General features: G+C 40.5%; 4 protein-coding genes across 4 annotated transcripts in view; 2 read left to right on the forward strand and 2 right to left on the reverse strand.

The window, feature by feature from the left end:
- The window catches only part of LOC120451708 (hemicentin-2), a 64211-nt gene extending 55063 nt beyond the window's left edge, over positions 1-9148 (reverse strand). The window contains exon 1 of the mRNA XM_039635609.1: positions 8730-9148. The gene's annotated coding sequence lies outside the window, so the exon portion shown is untranslated. The remainder of the gene's footprint in view (positions 1-8729) is intronic.
- Positions 9149-12490: 3342 nt separating this feature from the next.
- LOC120451711 lies at positions 12491-13856 on the reverse strand. The gene is given in 2 exon segments (XM_039635613.2): positions 12491-13794; positions 13797-13856. Coding segments are annotated over 2 exon segments (888 nt in total). The 5' UTR covers positions 13842-13856; the 3' UTR covers positions 12491-12951.
- A 3221-nt stretch (positions 13857-17077) lies between these two features.
- Positions 17078-18133, forward strand: LOC120451713 (Golgi-associated plant pathogenesis-related protein 1). Its single transcript, XM_039635616.2, has 4 exons — positions 17078-17223; positions 17282-17410; positions 17474-17787; positions 17906-18133. Exons 1-4 carry the CDS (start codon positions 17182-17184, stop codon positions 18000-18002), a joined length of 582 nt encoding a protein of 193 aa, XP_039491550.1. The 5' UTR covers positions 17078-17181; the 3' UTR covers positions 18003-18133.
- An 82-nt stretch (positions 18134-18215) lies between these two features.
- On the forward strand, positions 18216-19384 carry LOC120451712 (Golgi-associated plant pathogenesis-related protein 1-like). The gene is made up of 4 exons (XM_039635614.2): positions 18216-18376; positions 18435-18563; positions 18624-18937; positions 19126-19384. The coding sequence occupies exons 1-4, from the start codon at positions 18335-18337 to the stop codon at positions 19220-19222; spliced, it is 582 nt and encodes a 193-aa protein (XP_039491548.1). The 5' UTR covers positions 18216-18334; the 3' UTR covers positions 19223-19384.
- The last annotated feature ends 1712 nt before the right edge of the window (positions 19385-21096 follow it).

Here is a 21096-nt window from a genome sequence, read left to right on the forward strand (position 1 = left end):
TGGCTCGTTGCGCCGGTAGGGCTTAAAATGCAAATAAGTGACTCCACCTCTGCCTCTACGTCCACTTCCATCTCAGGGCGTTGAAGCCCCATTTAGGACTTTTATTCGAAGGTTGGAGTGAGTCGAGTCAGAGTTCCATTTTGCACTTTTATTTTTTTGGCATTTTATTTTGGGTAACGTATTTAATTTCATTGCTGGTTTTTGCCGGGTGATGTGGAAATGAATTCCGTTGAGTGGAAGGTTAGCATCGGCAACTCGGGATGTGTACAATTTAAATGGAATAATATGGTCGAATTCTGAGTGCTGTTTTTATGGGATTATCTTTGTGAGCAGTGGCAGCTTCAATGGCAATTGCTGCAATCAGAGATTTAATGAGTTTCCAAGAGGCTCGCTGTTTTTCCTGCTCATATATCACAACTGATTTTTTCTTTTTTGACTTCCCCCAAAACAATAACAAACTGACTGACCAGTATCAAATGCGGATATCTCTTGAAAAATAAATTCACAAGCGAAGATTTCGGCATGGGGAAAACTTACGAGGTTGACCTGGAAACCGTTCACTTCGGTTCAATTCCATCCGAGTCTCGTCCACTGGTAATTGCAAAGGTGAGAGCCACAAAAAGAAAACACCCAAGCGACCGGCACAAAACAAAACAAAACAAAGAAAAGCTGAAAAACCCACCGAGGACGAAGTGGAAATCTCGGTTAAGTTGAAAGATTACATCCTGTGTGGAAGGACGTGGGTTGCCCAGTCTTAACTAAAAGTCAATTCCCAAATCAGCACAGCCAAATGACTGCGAAAGTAGCTTATTTCAATCGAACATTTTGCGGGGCTGTGCTTAAACTGCTCAAATCCTTTTATTTGAACGACTTTAAACTTTTCTATTGTCTGCCCGCTTTCCACTTCTGCTCCTTTTTGCTCCTTTTTGGCCCGATTGTTTGGCATTGTTTCATGCAAGTTTGATTTTCAAATCAACTGCAGGTTGCCCTCGTCCTCGTCCTCGTCCTCGCCCCACCCTAATCCTGCCCCTTGTCCCCACTTTGTTGTTGTTTTGCCTGTTGTTGCTGTTTCGCCCCATTCAGTTGTCAAAATAAAAACCTGGCAACCTGTTGCTACGGAGGATTACTCGTGCGTTGAATGCCCACCTCGTCTCGAAAGTCTCGCCCATTCCGGCCCCACTTCCCCACTTTCTCCAGCCCTCTTCCCCTCCCCCACGTGTAGAGGAAAAGTTTTCGCTTTGATATTTGATTTCTCTGCTGGCCTGCAATGGCAGAAATCAACCAAACGGAAAAAGGTTCAAATTACCGCGAGTTTTTAGCCGTTTTCAGTCGCCAACATTTTCGGCCTTCTCAGTTCTGTTGTGACGTTTTTCGTTCTCGTGTTGTTTAGTGTTGTGTGCACTTCACTTTTCGGCTTTGACTTTTATGCCATGCTGGTCCAAGTTTCGACCCAATCAGGACGTGCAAGGACTCTAAGCCACTCGGGCGGTGAAGTGGGGCATGGAAGTTTTGACAAATATGCCGGAAAGTGAGGGCCACAGTATCAGCGGGACACATGGGAAAAAATCACAGGGTACGCACTCTTGCAGTTTTAATAGAATTCATTTAAGATATTTCCACTTTTTGAGACAATGAAGCATTATGTGTTTAATAAAATAAAAGTCATATGCTCCTGAATGGCGAATAAGAGAATTCTTTCTTCTAATGGTTTCTTAAAAACATACCAAGTTCGTCTTTGCACTGCTTTGAATATTAAATAATACGTTAGAACAATTCTTTTCACGCATTCCCCTTTAAAACCACCGCGCCACTTTAACATCCGTTCAATATCGATTTAATTAATTTTAGATACGTTGGGGCTGATTAAATATTTACGGAGCCGACGTATTTATGCATGTCGAATGTCGAGTGAGTGCCAGCCCCCTTTGAGGGATCCTGGGGATCCTGTTGTCGGCTGTATCGCCTGACAGCCATTAGGAATATTGATTTCCATATCGCCACATTAACCAGCGTCAGAAGGCAACAAAAAGTCGCATTCTCGGGCTGAAAAAATTGAAAGTACACCCAAACACACCGACAAGTTGGATATAGCAACGCATATACACACATCTACATCTAAATGCGCTGACGTAATGTGAAAATTATGCGTTGTAATTTGCGCCATCAGAAGGAAACGGAAAGGCGGAAGACGACGCACTCAAACAAACAGTGGCGGCGGAAGGCAAAGGAAGTTGGTAGTGGGTAGTGGGTAGTCGGTAGTGGGATGGATTGTGACATGGAGAAGAGGGCGTTGGAAAAAGGAAAGGAAAACAAACGCAGGGCATTCCGAGGAAGAAGCCGATATAGGCGGGCAAGTAGACACATTTACATATGCATAGCTGTGGACATGAAAAATTGGAACACTTTAGCAGTCAAAGCTGATTCCCAGTTCCTATCTGCCGGCCCCAAAAATGTCCCTGTTGCTGCTTCCCTTGTTGTTTTTTGTTGGCACTTTTTCACCATCATCCTCTTCATCCCACTTTTTTGCTCGAATCCCGAGAAGAAGTTGTAAAAATAAAACATGGCACGTTCACAAGTCCCCAGAAACTCTCGATGGAGTGATGCGATTACTTGGGTTCCGACATAGGAATACCCACTGTATTATTAGGAATAAACAAAATATATTAACTGCTCTGTTGTATTATATTATATGCTTATAAAAAACGAAAGTATGCAAAAATATGTGAGTCTGAAAATAATACATAACTCTACAGGCTCTACATAAAACCAATGCAGACAGATAGATTTCGACTTTGGGAAGTTCGGTGCACACCGAAAACAACACATCCTTCCCTCTTCCACGTGAAACAAAAAGGTAGGAGAACAAATAGGGGAGGGAACAGCCCCTAAGCGAAGAAAAATAACTACAAGAAAATTTGTGGTCGCTGAAGAATGTGGCAAGCGAAACCCAACGAGAGCAGCTCAAATTTGCGGGCGCTAAACGTGGCGTGTGGCGAACTTAGCATCAGCATTTCAGGATACCAGTTCCCATCATCCCAGTATCCCCGTATCCCAGCTTCCTTATTCACTGCTCCACAGCAAAGCCACGTGTGTAAATGCTGCGAAATAAATTTGTGTCGCTTGCAGCGTTGGCAAAAAAGAAATGGAAATAAAAATGTGTAACAACGGCAAGAACAAGCAAAGCCTCATAAATGTTTACACCTTGTCTGGGTGGAAAATCAGGCTCCGGTGGTTGGTTGCTGGCAGGAGATGGGTGCTGGGTGCTGGGTGCTGGGTGCCGGGTGGTGGGTGGTGGGCGGTATTAGGCTGCAGCACGCACAAAACGTGTCAATGACGCAGGTGAAAGGAGGTAGTGTGAGGTGGGCGGTTCTGCGAGTGCCGCTGATAAACGTCGTTCTAATAATGATAATGGCTGACGTTGCATCCTGTTGCACAGTGGAGCGGAAAGGTGCGACTTCCAAGGAGCTAATGAACTCGGTATGAACTACACTTCCTATCCTAGTCAGCTCAAATAATGAGCCATAATTACAAATAGGGTAATTTGGGGTAGTTAAAATTTAGGTATTTATCTAAAGGATGTTTTTAACTCAATATTACGGTCACCCGAATGGCATTCAATGGTCTGCTAAAACCCTATATACGGTGAATTAGAATACCTTTTCATTCAATAGATTATACCAACGATTCTAGAAAGCGTGAATTCAAATTAATCCCTGTTTATGAGTCAAATCCTCAATTCATTCATATATGTAAGTACATATATGCATCGCAAGAACACAGTATTAGTTACATTTGAAATATTTCTCGAGAACTACAATTTTCCACTGTGCAACAACTTTTTTGCACATTTGAATGATTAATTTTTCCGCCCCAAAATGGGGCGGTTATCCCACAACTTTTAGCTATTTTATGCTGTGCAGATACAATGGACAGCGAGAGACATTTAAAATTTTCGACGAGCAGAGTACATAATTTATTTAATGGTGATTTATTGTCTGGCTCTGACTCTAACAAATGGTAAAAAATTGCAAATTCTTGTACTTTCTTTTTATGTGGGGAATGTGTAGGATTCTTTGTGGCCCACATTCATACACTCGGTGTGTGAGAGCTACCGATTCCTTTCACTTGGGTCGGGTTTTTGAGCTGCTTTGTCTAATTTTTTAGGTTTTTACTGTCCAGGCTCATTTGCCATTTTCCCATTTTACCTTAGCCCATTTTGCAGCAGTTCCCGTTTTCATCTATTTAAATAAAATGATTTTTCTATTGTTTAATGCGCTCAACTAATTTTCAGTTTGATTCGATAGGTAAATATGTTGCAGTTTTCATGCCTGAGAGAATTCCAGTGCGACGACGGACTAATGAGGATAAGTAATTAATGTAAAAAATTAAATATCGCATTTATTTTGCAGTGAGGGCGAAATGTGGCCACTCGAATTGATAGATAATTTAGACATGTTTTAAATAATTTAAAACATTCAATTATTCGTAATAAGGGTATTGAAAGAGTACTTTAACATTTACAAACTTTAAAAAAACCATAAAGAGTTCAGGGCCTGCTTGTAAACAAAAAATACAACAAAATAAATAACGCCAAAACCCACATATATTGAAATAAAATTTGTTTGGATTCCCCGCGGAATTTGGCCCGCAAATTAAAGCAAAGGCAACAGCTTGAAAACAATATTCGGCAGCGCGGTGTTGTAGCGTACTGAAAATGAAATTAATATTAAACAATGCGTGACATTTTTTGCAACAAAGCAGAGAGGCCACGAGTCCGTTTTGCAGGATACATGGAAGCAACAACCGCACCTCGTTAAAATTGTATACCAAAATGGCTGCATACATGTGTGGCCCGAACAAACAGCCAACCAGAAGCCGCTTCAAAAAGTTAAACAAGCAAACATGGCAAAAAAAAAAAAACATACATCGGAAAAGAAACGCAATATAACGAAACAAAAGGAGCAAGGGCAAAATCCAATGGAAATTAAAAATTCAATTCGGCACAAGCCCTGGGATAAACTTTCTTTTAGATTTCGTTAAGGGGAAATAAATACGAACAAAAATGACTAAAGTATAACCCTTAAATTTGAATATTAATCAATGCCACATATACCAAGCTGGGTGGGCCAGCACTAAATGTGTGACAAATGAAATATTTAAATAAATTTCAGACCCGCAAACATTTTGACATTTTTCGCACTGACAAGTGCCGCAAAAAGTTGCAAATTGTGGTTATTGTGGGGACAAAACACAAAAACTCAAAAAAGACGAGACGAATAATTTCAAACGAAACGAGCACCCAACTCGATGACTTGCATTGGGGAATGCGTTAAAGTTTTAAATTCGGAAAAAGTTCTTACCCAACGCTCTGAAAAACTTTCGAATCATTATCGTCATGGCGATGATGATGAAAAGCATCGGGGACACTGACTGGTCGACCTTTTTTGCAGCATTTGGAACGGAAGTGATTTCATCAAATATTCATATTAACGAATTGGATTTGATGCCAGTTTCCATATTTTGTGTGTATCCTTCGTAGCGGATATTGCCAGTCGAGCTCATCAGGCCGCCCTTCCGTTAGGGACACTCGTAATTTAATACACAGTGTTTATTTTAAATTAAAAATTTATTTACCCACATGTCAGTGAGGGGCGAGCCTTTAGAAAACTAAATGCGTTTCCAGGCGATTTTCTCCCACGCAAATGCCTACCTAAAATCTGTAATTAAATCTGTGTTTGTAGGAGCTGAAATGTATTTTTTTTTATTTTCATTTCTTTCGAGCAACTAGATTTAATTTTGGAACATTTAACATGTTAACAAGTGTTAGTCACTACTTAGGAGAGGTGAGTAGAAACTACCAAGAAATGATATCAACTTTACTGAAACTTTTCATATTTCTAGAAACAGCTCAAAGGCCTGGGTCCTAATCAAACTACTCCCTACCTTCACTCCCCTGTTTTGGCAGACTTGGCAGGAAATGGGAACTTTAATTCCAGCCTTTTCATTAGCATTCAATGCGGGCAGCGTTTTCCCAGCAGAAGCGTTGAATAAAATAACAAACATGGCGAGCGGCGAAGAAAAACAAACCTTCAAAAGGCGGGTGGGGCATAACCAGGCGAAAATGTGTCAGTTAAAGTGGCGTATACACAACATGTGGGCGAAAGCAATGAAATCCGCGGAAAACTTGGCTCGGCTCTTGGCTGAACTCTTTTGGGCCAACACTTCGCCCTTTTCCATTAGTTGCACGCGCCAAAAAAGAGCGAAGAAAACGGGGCGAATATTACAAAATATTAAAAACGAGGAATATATATATAGAAAACTCTGCTGTGCCAGTGGAACAGCGAACGGAAAGGATGAAGTGGAGCAGAGAGGAGCAGCAAAAAAAGCTACAAAATAGCATAGAAAATTAATAATCGCGCAATTTTTGCGCCAGTAAACAATGAGAAAGTCTTGGCTCGTTAGTTTCCTCATTATTCTGAATTTTCAACTTGCTCTATCTGCCTCCACGAAAATTTCCCCGCTCCTCCGTGAACTTTTCTTTGTGTTCTGCCTCTTACAGTTCCAGTCCAAATCCTCGAAAAGGACAAAACGCAACGCGCCACTGAAAATGGAACGCCGGCCAACGAGCCTTGAGGTTGTGGGATTGCTCTGGCGACTGGAATTTCATTCGTCTGGCTGAGACAACTGTCTGACAAGATGAAGAACGCGATTTTACCGGCAAAATAATGAAAAAACCGATTTAATATCATTTTTTATAGCTACCAATTTCGTAAGTCGCGTCTGCCACTTCGCGTCCCTTTTTTGCATCATTTGAAGTGCAGTGCAAATGAAGTGTTGTAGCTAAAAAGTTCAAGGGCCTCTAATGGATTTCAGTTTTGTCATATTTCAGTGTCATTAAACTAGTGAGAAAAAATGCAGGACTATGACAGCTTGAAATTTGAGTGCGAATTTTATAAGAATATTTGTAATGTTACATTAGTTAGTAGTAGCCAGTACATAAGCCTGTAATTATAACCCAAACAATTTAATATTTTATAAAAAATATATTTTATAGAAATAATTAAAAAATTAGGTAAATATTAAGTAATATTAAGTAATACAAGTGTAGTATTTTAAGAATACAAGTGAAAGAAACCTTTAAATACCCTTTGTAGTCGTAGCATTTATTTAACACTCACAAAGAGTCTTTATCAACATATGGCCAAGTTTGCTTAATCAGACAACCTATTTTCAAGTCCCGCAAACAGAAGACGAATGGACCGAATTTAAAAGGCACTCATGCAAATGACACCGACCTGAAAGGGGGATTCCCATCCCGCAATTCCCATCGAGGCTGCTGACCAGCGGAGTACAACCGAAAACAGGGAAACAAAATCAAATTACAAGCGGGCCAAAAGGGCAACGGGAAAATGGCAAGCGACCAACAAGTTTTCCTGGGTGTCGACTCGAATTCGCATTCGAGGCGAAACGACAACTAAATTATTAATGCACAATGAACTTGAAGCGGGACCAGCTCGGCGAGCGGCAAACCAGAAAATATGTCCAGCGAAAAGTTGAAAAATATATGTACGGATGGAAAGTAGGTATATGGTCGAATGCAAATGACATTAACTTGGTCGAGAGTAGGGCAAGGACAAGGGCAACCAGCAGCGGCGTAAAAGAATGCAAAAAAAAAAATGGGGAAAAATTATAATACGTGGACAAATTGCGTACAGCACAGCAGGTCCTGCTTACTCTTTGTTCTCCTTGCTGTCATCTCACTTTGCATTTTAAATCAACATTTGTTTTTTAGTCACATTCCGGCCCTGCTTCTCATGTTTCTTTTATTTGATATGCATTAAAAACTTTTCAAATTATTTATATAATAATTTCATGGGAATTTCACCTTTTGAAGTTCAGATATGAAATGCGTAATGATTTTTCATTGCTGTTAAATAAACAATTGAGCAGGGGAGTTTGCCAAACTTTTGCACCTGGGGAAGATACCACAGCCCAGAGAACCCCTCATTTATTATACACTCAGCCGGATGAGAAGGCACCCAAAGCCGGTTGCGTGTGTGGGTCTAATCAAATTCTGTCATTTAATTTGGGCAACTTACGGGGCATAAAGGTTAAATGCTGCTAATGCGAAAAGGCTCAGAAAACCACTGGGGTGACCATTAGCCATTTAATGTATAGCCGAAGTCTCAATACAGGCAAAAATAATCATAAATCCTTTGCTAATGTGATGTGAATGTCCTTTCACTTTTATTTAGGGATCCTTACAGTCTAAGTCTTTCGAAAGAACTCAGCGTTTAGTAAACCTCTTGCATTTGGGGCTTATTTATAAATAAAAGTATTTATAAATATACCCCATTATTTATTGCAATAATAATAATTGTTCTGTACAATTTCTTTACCTTACAAAAATCAAACAGCTGCCTTTTTCATTATTTTGTTTTCAATTTGAACGAAATCCTTTTTCTTCCTAAATCAGTTTGTTCATAAGCACAATTCATCTTATTATGTATAAATACGGAACTATTGGTATGAAATAAGCTGCAGATAAAGCTTGCTAGCCCTGACCTGTCCAATAATCTTTTTTTTATTTATTTATATTCTGCGAGGGCTAAAGTTCCGATCATCCGCATAGTTATGTCCTCATGGCGCGTAAGCTGCTTAACTATTTTAGTTTTCAACGTGAGAGGGTACTGTGTTCCATATGTAGCGAGGATTGGGAATTGGCTCACCTTTGTGCAATTTTTCAATAAATTCCCGGACGGGCGGCATCAGAAAAAGATATCCAAAACACGTGACAAATTTGCCTGACTTATATACGCATTACACACACACAGGCAGCAGCTCACTACCACACAGCCACCACACTGCACACCAGCGAGTGTGTAGATTAACTTTAAAGGAGGGGCACAATTCAATGATGGGTTTGTTGTTAATTTTTGCTTGGTATCCTTGAGGATGCACTGCGAGAACTTCGCCCGGTTCGCGTATTACAAATCAAGCATACGTTAGGGCGCCACACAAATCAAGCATACGCCACCGAGACGCACCACCGACGGCCGACAGTCACGACTGGAGTCACTGTGTCACAGTCACTTGGGTCACTCTCACTGGCAGCAACGGCACACACTGAGCGGTAAGCACAACTGAAGCCCACGACAACGGCATTCGAAGTGGCGACGGGTGACTTCAGCAGTCACGACAACCCCGCAAAAGCTCAACCAGCTCGCGGGAAAATCCGATCCAGCCAGCTCGGAAAACGGCTGTCTAAGAGACTCGAACTCTCTTCGGCAGAGAGTCCTTTGGGTGCGACTGCCGGCGGACATGCGCAGTGGGGCATTCACCAACCGGCCAATTGCCCAATTGGGCTCTTCCAGTGCCTTACTTTATACGTCCGTGGACATGTCCCAAAACAAACAGCAACAGCTGTTCCGCCTGGCGGGGAACACCCAGACCCAAACCCAGACCCAGACCCAGAAAGCTATCCTCTGACGCACTCTCCTGGTACTACTTCCCGATTTCTGGATATATATGTGTGTGTGGTGTCTTAGGTCAGAAACGTCGGCCGAAGTGGTCGAGGTGGGTGTGGGTACGATGAGTTTGATGAGGGAACCTTTGCCGCTGTTGGTAGAATTTTTAATTATGATAAATGCCCATTCATAAAAATGAGTGGCATACATTTGCGTTGCGTGTTTATTTGTATACTTCGCATATCTGGTATATTCTGCATAATTATTATTGCCATTATATATCTCCACTGTCTTCTTCACCGCCTGCTTTTTGTTTTTATTGTGTTTTTTTTTTTTTGTTTTGCTGTCACTAATTTGTTAGCTCCATCTTTGATGGTTTCTCCCCTTCTGTTTGCGCTTGACAGCCCAAGATTTATGCGACTGCAGTTGGTGGTGATTGCTGGGGAATTGGTAAGTGGGTTGCGGAAATGGTGGGTGTTAAGTGGCCAGAAATAGGGAATGGGCCACGGATGATCGACTGCCGGCTGCAGGTGTTGATGGCTCAGATGTGTCTCAATCACCATCAGCGTCGGTTAATAAAATCACAGGACGGCGTTTGATGAATGGTTGCAATTCATGCCCCTGACACTTTTGAGGGGCAACCGATTATTCGACTATTATCCAAACACAGGCCAACAATTACTGGGCTGAAGGTTAAAAAACTTTATGGAACAACATAATGGGCTTTCGTTAAGGACTTGGTTTGTGTTTGTATTTATATAAATAAATAAATAAATTTAAAATTTAAATAACCTCTTTAATAAACTCGAAATACTAGAAATGTTAAACATACATATACATTTCATATAACATAAATTAGGTTTATTAAAGGCACAATTCCAGATTCGAGCACATCAAAAACCTTGAGTAAATTCCTGTATAAAGTGAAGGCTTTGCTCCTATAAAGCATTGTTACGAATTGGATTGGGGAATGTAAGGTCCAAGAGTCTCCATCTCAATGCAATGTCCGACCACTCGACAAAACCAAATTGACCAAAGTTAATTTAACCACTGTAAACAAGCCGGGACTCAAGTACCCGGGCACTTGAAATGCTTCGCTGCCCACCAGCAGAGAATAAGGTGCAAAAAAAAAAGACTGATCTGGGGGGGAAATGGGAATTGGGAATAGGGTGGAGGGGTGGAGCGGTGCTGCAACATACGAATACGTACTGTACTGAAAATCAATTGAAGCGCCAACAAACGCTTCAATCAATTTTACTTTGGCAAACATTGAGTGCAAAATAAATCACAGCACCGACTAGAGACGGTGTTGGACGTTGGACTCTTTCCCCCAGAATCCTGGATATCCAACCAGGGATATAAGGAACTATAGTGGGTCCTACCGCCCACTTAGATCATCCTTGTGTTTATCTTATTTATGCAAAGCTGTGGCAAACACCAACAATAACAAGCCAGAATGTGCGGCGAAGGCAGCTAAAAAATGAATGAATTCAATGAAATCCGGGTAAGAAAAACTAGGGAACAGGAAAGATGCAACGAGAGATTCGAAAGGAGTGCAAAAACTGCAACATTCCGATGGGCGATGTGCGATGGGGAGGACATCATGCTTCTTAGAGACACATCAAACATCTCAAACGGAATGAATAATTTATAGACGCAAAAGAGACAGTCGCGTAAGCCATCTGCACTGCGATTCCCCACACACGCAAGGGCGTAGACACAATCGCTTTCGGGGCTCGGTGTCACTAGAACCATATTAAAAACATGTATTTTGAAATTCATATATAAGAGAGAGCGTTATGCCAAAGCATCTCTCATGATTAGCCGAGTATTCTTTGTGAAAAATACGAAACAGGTATAGGCAAAACTAATCAAACTAATCCTATATGAATACTAAGCAAACAATTACCGCTAAAATGATTTGTCACAGCTAAACTCATAGTCTGAGCCCATACAAGACCAACGCAAAGGGTTGTTGGTTTAGTTAAATATAAAAGTTGCAGAAGGTGTTCCAAAGGATCCCGTGTAACACATTGTGTGCGCCCCTGCATGCGAAGGCATCTCTGCGGAAGGCTCGCATTAGTTGGCACACACCTTCCATTCATGGACTTCAATGCGACCGACGAAATAAAATGGCAATGCCAATGCAGAATGTAAATGCCAACTCGAAGTGCCCGGGATAACTTTGCATTTATTTTCATTTTTGCACCCGCACTCGCTGTGAGCCAAGTTATGCAGCATAATTCCCGCAAAAGGAAACTTATTTGGAGCACAAAGCAGCCAAGTGCCAGTGATGCACTTGAAGCATTCTATATTTACGGGAAAGTCAGGTGCCGATTGCCGCTCAGTGCAAATGCGATTAGCGCGTTATTAAATTCGCTTTCTGTCCCACTTTAAAACCAACTTATATACCAGCCGCGTCAAACGCAAAGTTTAAATAAATGACTGCAAAAACTTTGTCAATCTGATGGAAAACAAGCGGCATGGAAATTCAGCCCAAAAGCAGCGGAGTTGACTTTGATGCTGGTTGGACCGCACTGAAATTCGTCAATTTTCGAAGTGCCACCTAAGAAATCAAGGCGAAACCACGCCTCGTGGTAAATATTAATTTAACTTTGCACATTAGCCGAGCAATGACACTTGACTGCGGAGCATCGTGGTACGACACCGCGTTGGAAACTGGCCACAAATGTTGGTGGAACACTACACCCACACCGCTCCCAAAAGCACCCACCCACCCACTGGGGTTAACCTCAGTTATTTGTCTATTTGCCTATGCGAAATTTGATGCGCAGTCTGCCTGTCTGTTTTTCCTCTTGGTGGCGATGCTCGCTGTGTCTCTGCTGTTTTGGTCCTCATTATCGTAAATTTTTATGCTAAATACATTTCGTTGTCGTGCCCAAAAATACAAACACCAAATCCGTAAGCGACATAAAGAAAACCGACGTCACCTGAGCTTCAAACTGGGGATACTCTATTAAAAAATCTCAAATTGTACTATAGAAGTTAAAAAGTAGAATGAATGAACATAAAGTATTGGCAGAAATAATATTTACTGCAAATTTCTTAAAACCGTAATATTTACCATTTCTTAAATATATCAGCAGCGTACAAAAAATATATATATTGAAATTAGAACATTTTGATTATTATTTTTCCTTGTGGCCTACAGGATGCTTGTAAGAAATAGCATGCCCTTCCTAGTCAATGTACAGTTGAGTACCACCATTTGTGGCAGATGCCGCCACGTGGATTCGACTCCTCCGATGACCAACATAATCAAGGAATTCGCATATGGAGGGCCGGACCGTGGATCCTGACAAATTGAACAATTTAAAGAGGGCTTTGTGGGTTTATTGTCGATGAACTAAGTAGGTCTGTGCGGCGGTGGTACAAGAGCTTGGTATTCTTAATGATATGCACAGATGCTTGGTGTTGCCGCCTTAAAGTAAACCAAAATGGAGTTTGAAAAAACGTAAAAATATTAAGGATCTGAGCGAATGGATACACTGGAATTTTTTAGGTTCTGAAAAATGTCACGTTTTTTGTTATTTATCACGTTTGTGAGATGATCTTGCAAATTTTCTGCGGACTTTTTTAAAGAAATTGTCACTTTAGCGGCTTCCCTTCGAAAAGGTATGTATTCACTTTTTAATATCTGCTTGTTGAGGTGAGTTCTTATCATTTCATTACTCTTTTCTATATAATCTTGGAACTCCCCGCCACAAAACTTATCTTGGTTCAAGAACCTAAACCGTTGAAGACATAGTCCTTGATGCTTTTCGAATTTGAGCTTAAACGATTCTAGTTTCTGAATGCCAATCTGCAACTGATCACCTAACTTCTGGACTCTGCAATAGTCAACCCGTGCCATTTGTTTGGCCAGATTGGATGATTTTGTGACGGATTGCATCTGAGTCAGTTGCTGCTCTAGTTTATGGTTCGTAATTTTTATCTGAAGAATGTCGGGGTGAATTTTCGCCGGATTCATCAAAAATGTTTGATCACCCTGGCAGAGATCGATGTTTGGGCATTCCGGTATATTGGTACCAAGTTGATAATTGAGTCGACCAATGCGCCGCTTTAATCTAAATACTTCCTCGTAAATATCCTCAAGTTCCAAATTGCTCTTCTCGTGTGATTCTTCCAGCACTTCCTCACCGGCACAAGTATCTTGGGATTGGAAATCACTCTGCTTCTCGCAATGGAACACTTTTTTTGGGCCAGCCTCTTTGAATGCGAACTTTAAGTTCTTTGACTGCGCCACTTTCGTATCATTCTGTTCAGAGTCTAGCATTTTACTTATTCCTACTGCCTTGCATGATAAAAATGGTAATTTTGTTCCGCCGATTTCACTATTGGAAATGAATTCATCTTGATCCATTGAAATTAACCAATATCCAATTAACGGAGAACGTCAGAACGGAAACGAACTGGATCCACAACGAGCACTTGTAGTATTTCTATGTGATCTAACAGAATTCTCAATGAAGACTTAAATAAGAGAACGCATACATATATCGACTAGTAAGTTGGTATGGGTAATTATGTACTTATATGTATAAATTATATTATTATTATGTATTTAGTCAAGTTCGACTAACTTAACCGATGCTTAAGAGTTCAAGTAAACATGCACTGAGGAAAAAAACAGCAATTATGTGCCTTATCCAATTGCTAGTTACCACTTGGGGTGTGGGCTGTGTGTGGATAGATATCGTGAAAGGCATTGAATGACAGCGGGAATCTAATTAAAACCCTTTGCTAAATCACAATTGTTAGGGTAAACTCACGCACACCTGCTCACAAAACTCACGAGCACACAAACACTGACGCAGACAGATGGACAGACACCGGCGCTTTCCCATACGCAAACAAATAGAGGATCCCCAATCCGATTCTGAACCCGAGGGGGGAGGGGGGGGCGTACCTGGCAGGTGAAAAACAGACGTCAGCTGTCCAACTACCCGAATGCAGAATCTGGCGAAAACAGAGCAAAAGTTTTGGCCAGACAAAAAAAGGCAAGGGGAACGGTGTTCTCGGCTTTGGAAGCCTCCACTATTTAGTGATGCCAAAAAGGACCTATGACAGATCTTTTTCGGCTACAGAATGGTATAATATGGCAGTTCTTTTATCAAGTGATAAACAAAAACAAGAAACCAAACTGTAAACGTAGAAGAATACATGGATATTACCAATCAATCAATATGGTCCGAAAAACCATGGTAAATTCAGGGAATTTTTTTAAATTGATCAATCTTACGTATAAAACTTTGTGCATCGGTAGCCATCAGTTGAATGTTTTAACAATGATAATTGCAGAGAAGAGAACAAATTTTATGCTTATTAGAGTAATTAATTTGATTGTAACTAATGGTAGTTCGTAGCTTTAACAACATAGTAGCTCTGTTTTTTTTTTGCGTCTTTTTGATGTGTAGTTTGTTGTTTAACAATTTTTATACGATTTCTGGTTGGAACTGTGGCATCTCTACTTTGAATCTGGATAATGCCACGGGATGTGGGGGCTGATAACCTGCAGCAGCAAATAAAACGCGCTGTTGCACACGAAAAATAACAAGCTACGTTGGTCAATTCATCGAATGTCGGTCAGGGCTGCCACCGGTTAGAAAGTGGACTGGGCAGTGGGCAAAGGCAAGCCGGAGCACGGAGCACGGAATAGGGTGGAACCACCTGGCAGGAGGTCCATGCAAGCGGCGACATAAAAGTTCGCACCCAGGCATTTGGCCATCATTGTCCAGCAGAGCCGGTGGGCCGGACATGCTGTGTTTGAATTAAAAGAAATTAGTTTACTTATGCCAATGCTCCCTGCTCCCTGGACTACGCCATTGAGACTATCGCCCAGGCAGGATGCGGTGCCGGTATCAGGAGGCCACTCGGATGAATTGCACTTATTATGGAAGGTTTCCCTTCCAATTTGAGTGTGTGCTTGTCCTAGGATGCTTGGAATTTCAGTAAAAAAAAGAAAAGTTTTGCGTGATGTCGTTTAGCCATTATGTGGCATGAATTTGCCACTTTCATTTAAATGCTGCTCTTGGCAGCGAGCCAACTCTGAATGTTTAGGGAGACTGTTATGCATTTAATACCAGCAGCTCCTACAGAATGTTCTGAAATTATGACTGGATTTAAGTCTAAAAGTTTACAAAACTATTATAAAAGTATGAAAAGAGCGGAATATTAAAGACTTCTTACAATCGTTTGAAAACTGAATCAATTAACCTTCTTAACTGCACGTAAGAGCTGCATGCTTTCATTTAATTAAAGTTCTTGGTCATTATAAAATCAGAAACATTAGTTTAGAACTTAGAATTTATTCTTAAGTTAGGAAAACTGCAGGGCGCCATCACCAATGACGAACCAGATTATGCGCATGCTGGTGTCATCGAAATTGATAGTGGAAATGTGTGTGCTGAATGGGATATTTAAGCGCGCCTATCAAATACGAGCACAATAAATCTTCGTCACGGGCCCAAATTGACATTTTACAGCCAAAAGCCAAAAGCCAAAAGCCAAAAGCCAAAAACCAGAAACCAAAGCCACGCAGAGGACAAAGTAAGTTCCACTAGTCCGTAGTCCGTGTTCCAGCTGCTTTTTTGCTCCTGCGGCTGCCACTGTTTCGAAAGCCACTGATATTGTTGTCAACAATGATGGCCCAAAGCATCAGCCACATGTGTGGAAGCCACAGCTCGTCCCTCCTCAAAGTGTCCTCGCACATTGATGGCAAAGCCAAACCTTTATTGCCACAGCTCCGTGGAGCAACAGGACCAACAGCAAGAATTTAATATCTGGCTGGGGCGTGGCTCTATTGGAGCTGCTCCGTTGCCACTGACGATCAGGACTCATCGCATTACCCCTTGGCCTGGTGGCGGTTACTCGCTCAACATAATTGCACACTGCACCACTCGTATGAGTACAGATAAATTATTATTACCATTTCTCAACCGACATTGTCGTACATAAATAAAACTACACACTACACAAATTTTAAAACTGGTGCAAGTTACATAGCGCTTTTCCATATAAAAAAAAAAAATTTATTTTTATTTTTTTTAGTGTCTCTTTGGAGTCATCCGTCAGTACCCTAATGCAAAAAGCATGATATCGCCGGGCAGCTGTCAACACAACAAGCCAGTTGCCGCAAAAGCACCAGTTTTGTATGAATCTATCATCAGAAGTATTAAATAGTTTAAATGTACATCTGGTTTGTTTTGAAAAATGACAAGCTCTTTAAACACAAAGTTAGGGTAATGATATCGTAATAAACAAACATGATATCCTTTTTTTTATGTTATAAATACTAGGTTTATGCTATGAGATGGCTTTTATTTCATATGTATGAGCTAATAGGGACGCCTGATGGATAGAGTACAAACTCTTGGAATTATCGACTAATATCTATTCAATAATGTTAAGAACTTAACCAAAAAAGTTAACAAAGTATAACAACGAACTGAGTATACCCTTTTACTCCATGAGTAACGCGTATTCTTATTTATTTGCAGTCATCAAACGTACGCAGCCAAGGCAAAATTCTATCAAATAAACTTTTGCCTACTTTGTCTCTACAGATATACAAAAGCCAACTTTGTAGTCATCATTAATCCTTAACTCACTGTATAATCATGTCACCAGAGACTCGAAATATTTGAATCAATCAGAAACTTGGAAAACTTATCCAGATATTGGCACTAAAAAAATGGGTTGGGTGAACATACTGATAGTAATGGCTCTGTCGTTGGTATAATTAAATATTCGATAGCATCAAATTTATTCTGATCTATTCGCCTGTATTCCAGTTAGTGGTGGTTAAAGCTGATCTCAAGGAAGACCACCTAGAAGAACATAATCGGTTGAGAAAGAAGCATGGAAGTCCGCCCCTCGAGTTGGACGACGAACTCTCAAAAAGATGCGAAGCATATGCCAAGGTATGTCGTTGGCTAATAACATTGTTAAGTTTTCTCACTTTCAATACCAATACCCTCGAACAGGTATTAGCCGCTAATGCAAAGCTAGAGCATTCAAAGAGTGCCGGTAAATATAGTGAAAACTTGTGCATAAGGTCAGAAGAGCCTCTGCAATGTGTTCAAGACTGGTACGACGAAATCTCGGATTACGACTTCGAAAAGGGAAAGTTTGGCATGACAACCGGCCATTTCACCGCCATCGTTTGGAAGAATACGAATAAAATGGGTGTGGGACAAGCCACGGACTCAAATGGTTACTACTGGGTGGTAGTAAGATATTATCCACCAGGGAATGTGAACGGTCAGTTCAAAGAAAATGTTCTCCCTCTGATCAATGAGTAAGCTAATTCTTTAATCTGTACTTATACCCGATACACCCACTGTGACGGGTAATAGTCGGGCAACTCGACTATAGCGTTCTCCCTTGTTTTTTTCTTTAAATTTATACCATTGCAGGGAAGGCGATGGCCAAGAAGGCAATTTTAACATGGTTCAAGTTAACACCATTATCATCTTTATCATTCTTTGGGTTTGCTACCACAACACTAATTAAGGTCAACAATACTTTGGAATTCTTTTGCCACACTGCTTGTAAATTTTTAGTTTACCAATTCAAAAATCACATAATTATGTAAATTTATAATAAAATTTGGATTTTGAAGGTAAAGTGAGGAAGCTAAGTGCTTCTGTAAAAGCAATATTTTTGCAACATTAACTAAACAGATTTACCAGAGTGATTCTGCCTAGATTCAAAGCAAACTTTGTTGTCATCATTGATTTTTAACTCATTGTAAAATCAAGTCACCAGAGACTCGAAATATTTGAAACAATCAGAAACCTGGAAAACTTGTCAAGATATTCGTACGATATATATTCAGAAAAAACATGGGTTTGGTGAACATACTGATAGTAATGGCTCTGTCCTTGGTATAATAAAATATTCGATAACATCAAATCTATTCTGATCTATTCGCCTGTATTCCAGTTAGTGGCGGTTAAAGCTGATCTCAAGGAAGACCACCTAGAAGAACATAATCGGTTGAGAAAGAAGCACGGAAGTCCGCCCCTCGAGTTGGACGACGAACTCACAAGGGGATGCGAAGCATATGCCGAGGTATGTGGTTGGCTAATAACATTGTGTTTTCTCACTTGTAATACCAATACCCTCGAAAAGGTACTAGCCGCTAGTGAAAAGCTAGAGCATTCAAGTAGTGGCGGTAAATATGGTGAAAACTTGTGCATGAGATCAGATAAGCCTCTGGAATGTGTCCAAAACTGGTACGACGAAATAAAGGATTACGACTTTGAAAAGGGAGAGTTTAGCATGAAAACCGGCCATTTCACCGCCCTCGTTTGGAAGAATACGAATAAAATGGGAATGGGTCAAGCCACGGACTCAAAAGGTTACTACTGGGTGGTAGCAAGATATTATCCAGCAGGAAATGTGATGGGTCAGTTCAAAGAAAATGTTCTCCCTCCGATCAAAGGGTAAGTAAATTCATTTATCTGTATTTTTACCCGATACACCCGCTCTAACGACCAGAAACCGCTAATATATGTCAGTGTAGAAATTTTTCCTTCACACTGCCACCAGCTGAGTAACGGGTATCTAATAGTCGGGCAATTCGACTAAAGCGTTCTCCCTTGTTTTTTTCTTTAATTTTATTCCATTGCAGGGAAGGTAATGGCCAAGAAGGCAATTATAATATGGTTCAAGTGAACACCATTCTCATCTTTATCATGCTTTGGGTTTGCTGCCACCACATAAATTAAGGTCCATATCACTTCGGAATTCTTTTGCCACACTGCTGTAAATTTTTAGTTTGCCAATTCAAAAATCACAATTATGTACCCAATATTAAATTTTGGATTTTAAAGGTAACGTGAGGAAGTTTAAAATATTTTGAACTACAAATTACAAGTTTTCTTTCATTGTATTAAAAATAATATGTTTCGATTTTCTTATCTATAAAAATCAGATCTGAAACGACGCAGCACTAGTGGGCTTGTGAGATGGGTTAATTTGAATTCGTGCGATAAGGATATTCAGTTTTTTCACCAGGTGCGGGTTGTTTTGGCCTTTTTCTTTCCGTATTCATTATTATCTTTTTCGGCAATCAGCATCAGCCAAAGTGAATTCCCCATTGACTATGCCGGTGTCAACAAAGCGGCGGGAATGATTTAGCTATTTATACCCTTTTATTACTACAGCACTTTACTCTTGAGAAGTTTTAGATTTAACAAATAATTATAAAATTATTTAAATTAGTCTAGTTTTTTATTTTACTACTAACTTAAAGGTTGCGACTACGGGATCTACGGGGTATCTCTAATTCGGTGCAAGCCACTAGAGCTAAATTTTTATTTCAGGCTATGTTCCCTACATGTCTGTTCCCAAGTTGAAGTCGATGTCTGGGGCCCAGCAGCTGCCGGGAGCGCATTAAATCCTTAAGCACTCATTATTATTCAATCAGATATGGAGTCGAATGTCTTTTTGTGTGGTTCTTACTTAGCCTCGCTTCCTGGCTGGCTGCGTCCCCCGTGGCCACACCTAATGACATTCAAATTGCTTCCGTCTTTGGTCGGTTTCAATTGGAACACCTTTCACAAAAATTAATGGAATTATAGATCACAGCGTCTGGGGGATGTACGCTCCCCAGATATATCGTTGACGTCTGGTTGGGTTTTAATAGTAATGAAAACAAATTCTAAACGGATTTGAAAGTGGGATATTTACACTCTTCTTTAAAAAAATAATAATGCCTGCCATTTGGAAAATAGTTTTTATTATGCATACCTTCAGTGTGTTTGTTTTTTAAGGCTTAATAACTATCTTCCATTGGTCCTTTATTCCCCCTTGTCACTTCATTATGGCTTGGAATCGACGGATAGCCAAGTTTATCAACTATTTACAACTTGAACTTGGTCGTAAAATTTATGTGCATCGTAAAGCCGAAAGTTTGAGCAACGCACACTGCGAAAATGTTGTGAAATCAAATTTGCACACAAACCATCCCTAATGACCTAGCCCTCAGACAGAACGGAAACGCAGAGGCGCCGTTCCGGAAAAGGACGAGGCCAAGTCGATGGGACGTTGTGTCTCGTTGGCAGGACTTCATTCGCGGCCTGGAAATTATTTCATTTCGCCCTCGCTTAATTATCTGCATGGTGCCGGGTGCTTAAATTATAATGGCGCTGACCTAATTGAGTAATAATTAAAATTAAGTGCATGCTAAATTGTTAATAATTATAAAGCGCACGCAAAGATGCCACCAACTTTCATCAATAGCATGCTGAGGGATACTTCATTTAAGGGGCAAGGTCTAGTTTGATGCAAGTGACACAGATCGTGGAAATGCAGGCTGAAATCATCTATGGTCCATCTAGAACATTTACAATATCCTTTTTTTAATCAAATAAAACTGCCGGCCAAAAGTTAATTTACTTTTCGCGACGAGTAATAACTGTGGCCAAAAATTAAATGTGGTACTGGTAACTAATGCAATCACACCCCCACATTCAGATTGAGAGACTGCAGTAGTTGCAGTGACATTTCAATATAATTTATTGTCAATGGGAGTGGATAAACGTCGCATGTAGCCGGAACATAGAAACACCGAACAACAAATAGACTGGCTGGTGGCAAA

This window comes from Drosophila santomea, chromosome 3R (genome assembly GCF_016746245.2).
Source record: "Drosophila santomea strain STO CAGO 1482 chromosome 3R, Prin_Dsan_1.1, whole genome shotgun sequence".
NCBI lineage: Eukaryota > Metazoa > Arthropoda > Insecta > Diptera > Drosophilidae > Drosophila > Drosophila santomea.

Coding starts and splice junctions, on each gene's coding strand:
- LOC120451712 (XM_039635614.2), top strand. CDS start 18,335: ATGGGTTTGGTGAACATACTGATAGTAATGGCTCTGTCCTTG. Junction 18,564..18,623: donor GATGCGAAGCATATGCCGAG/GTATGTGGTTGG, acceptor ACCCTCGAAAAG/GTACTAGCCGCTAGTGAAAA. Junction 18,938..19,125: donor GTTCTCCCTCCGATCAAAGG/GTAAGTAAATTC, acceptor ATTCCATTGCAG/GGAAGGTAATGGCCAAGAAG.
- LOC120451713 (XM_039635616.2), top strand. CDS start 17,182: ATGGGTTGGGTGAACATACTGATAGTAATGGCTCTGTCGTTG. Junction 17,224..17,281: donor TAGTAATGGCTCTGTCGTTG/GTATAATTAAAT, acceptor CCTGTATTCCAG/TTAGTGGTGGTTAAAGCTGA. Junction 17,788..17,905: donor GTTCTCCCTCTGATCAATGA/GTAAGCTAATTC, acceptor ATACCATTGCAG/GGAAGGCGATGGCCAAGAAG.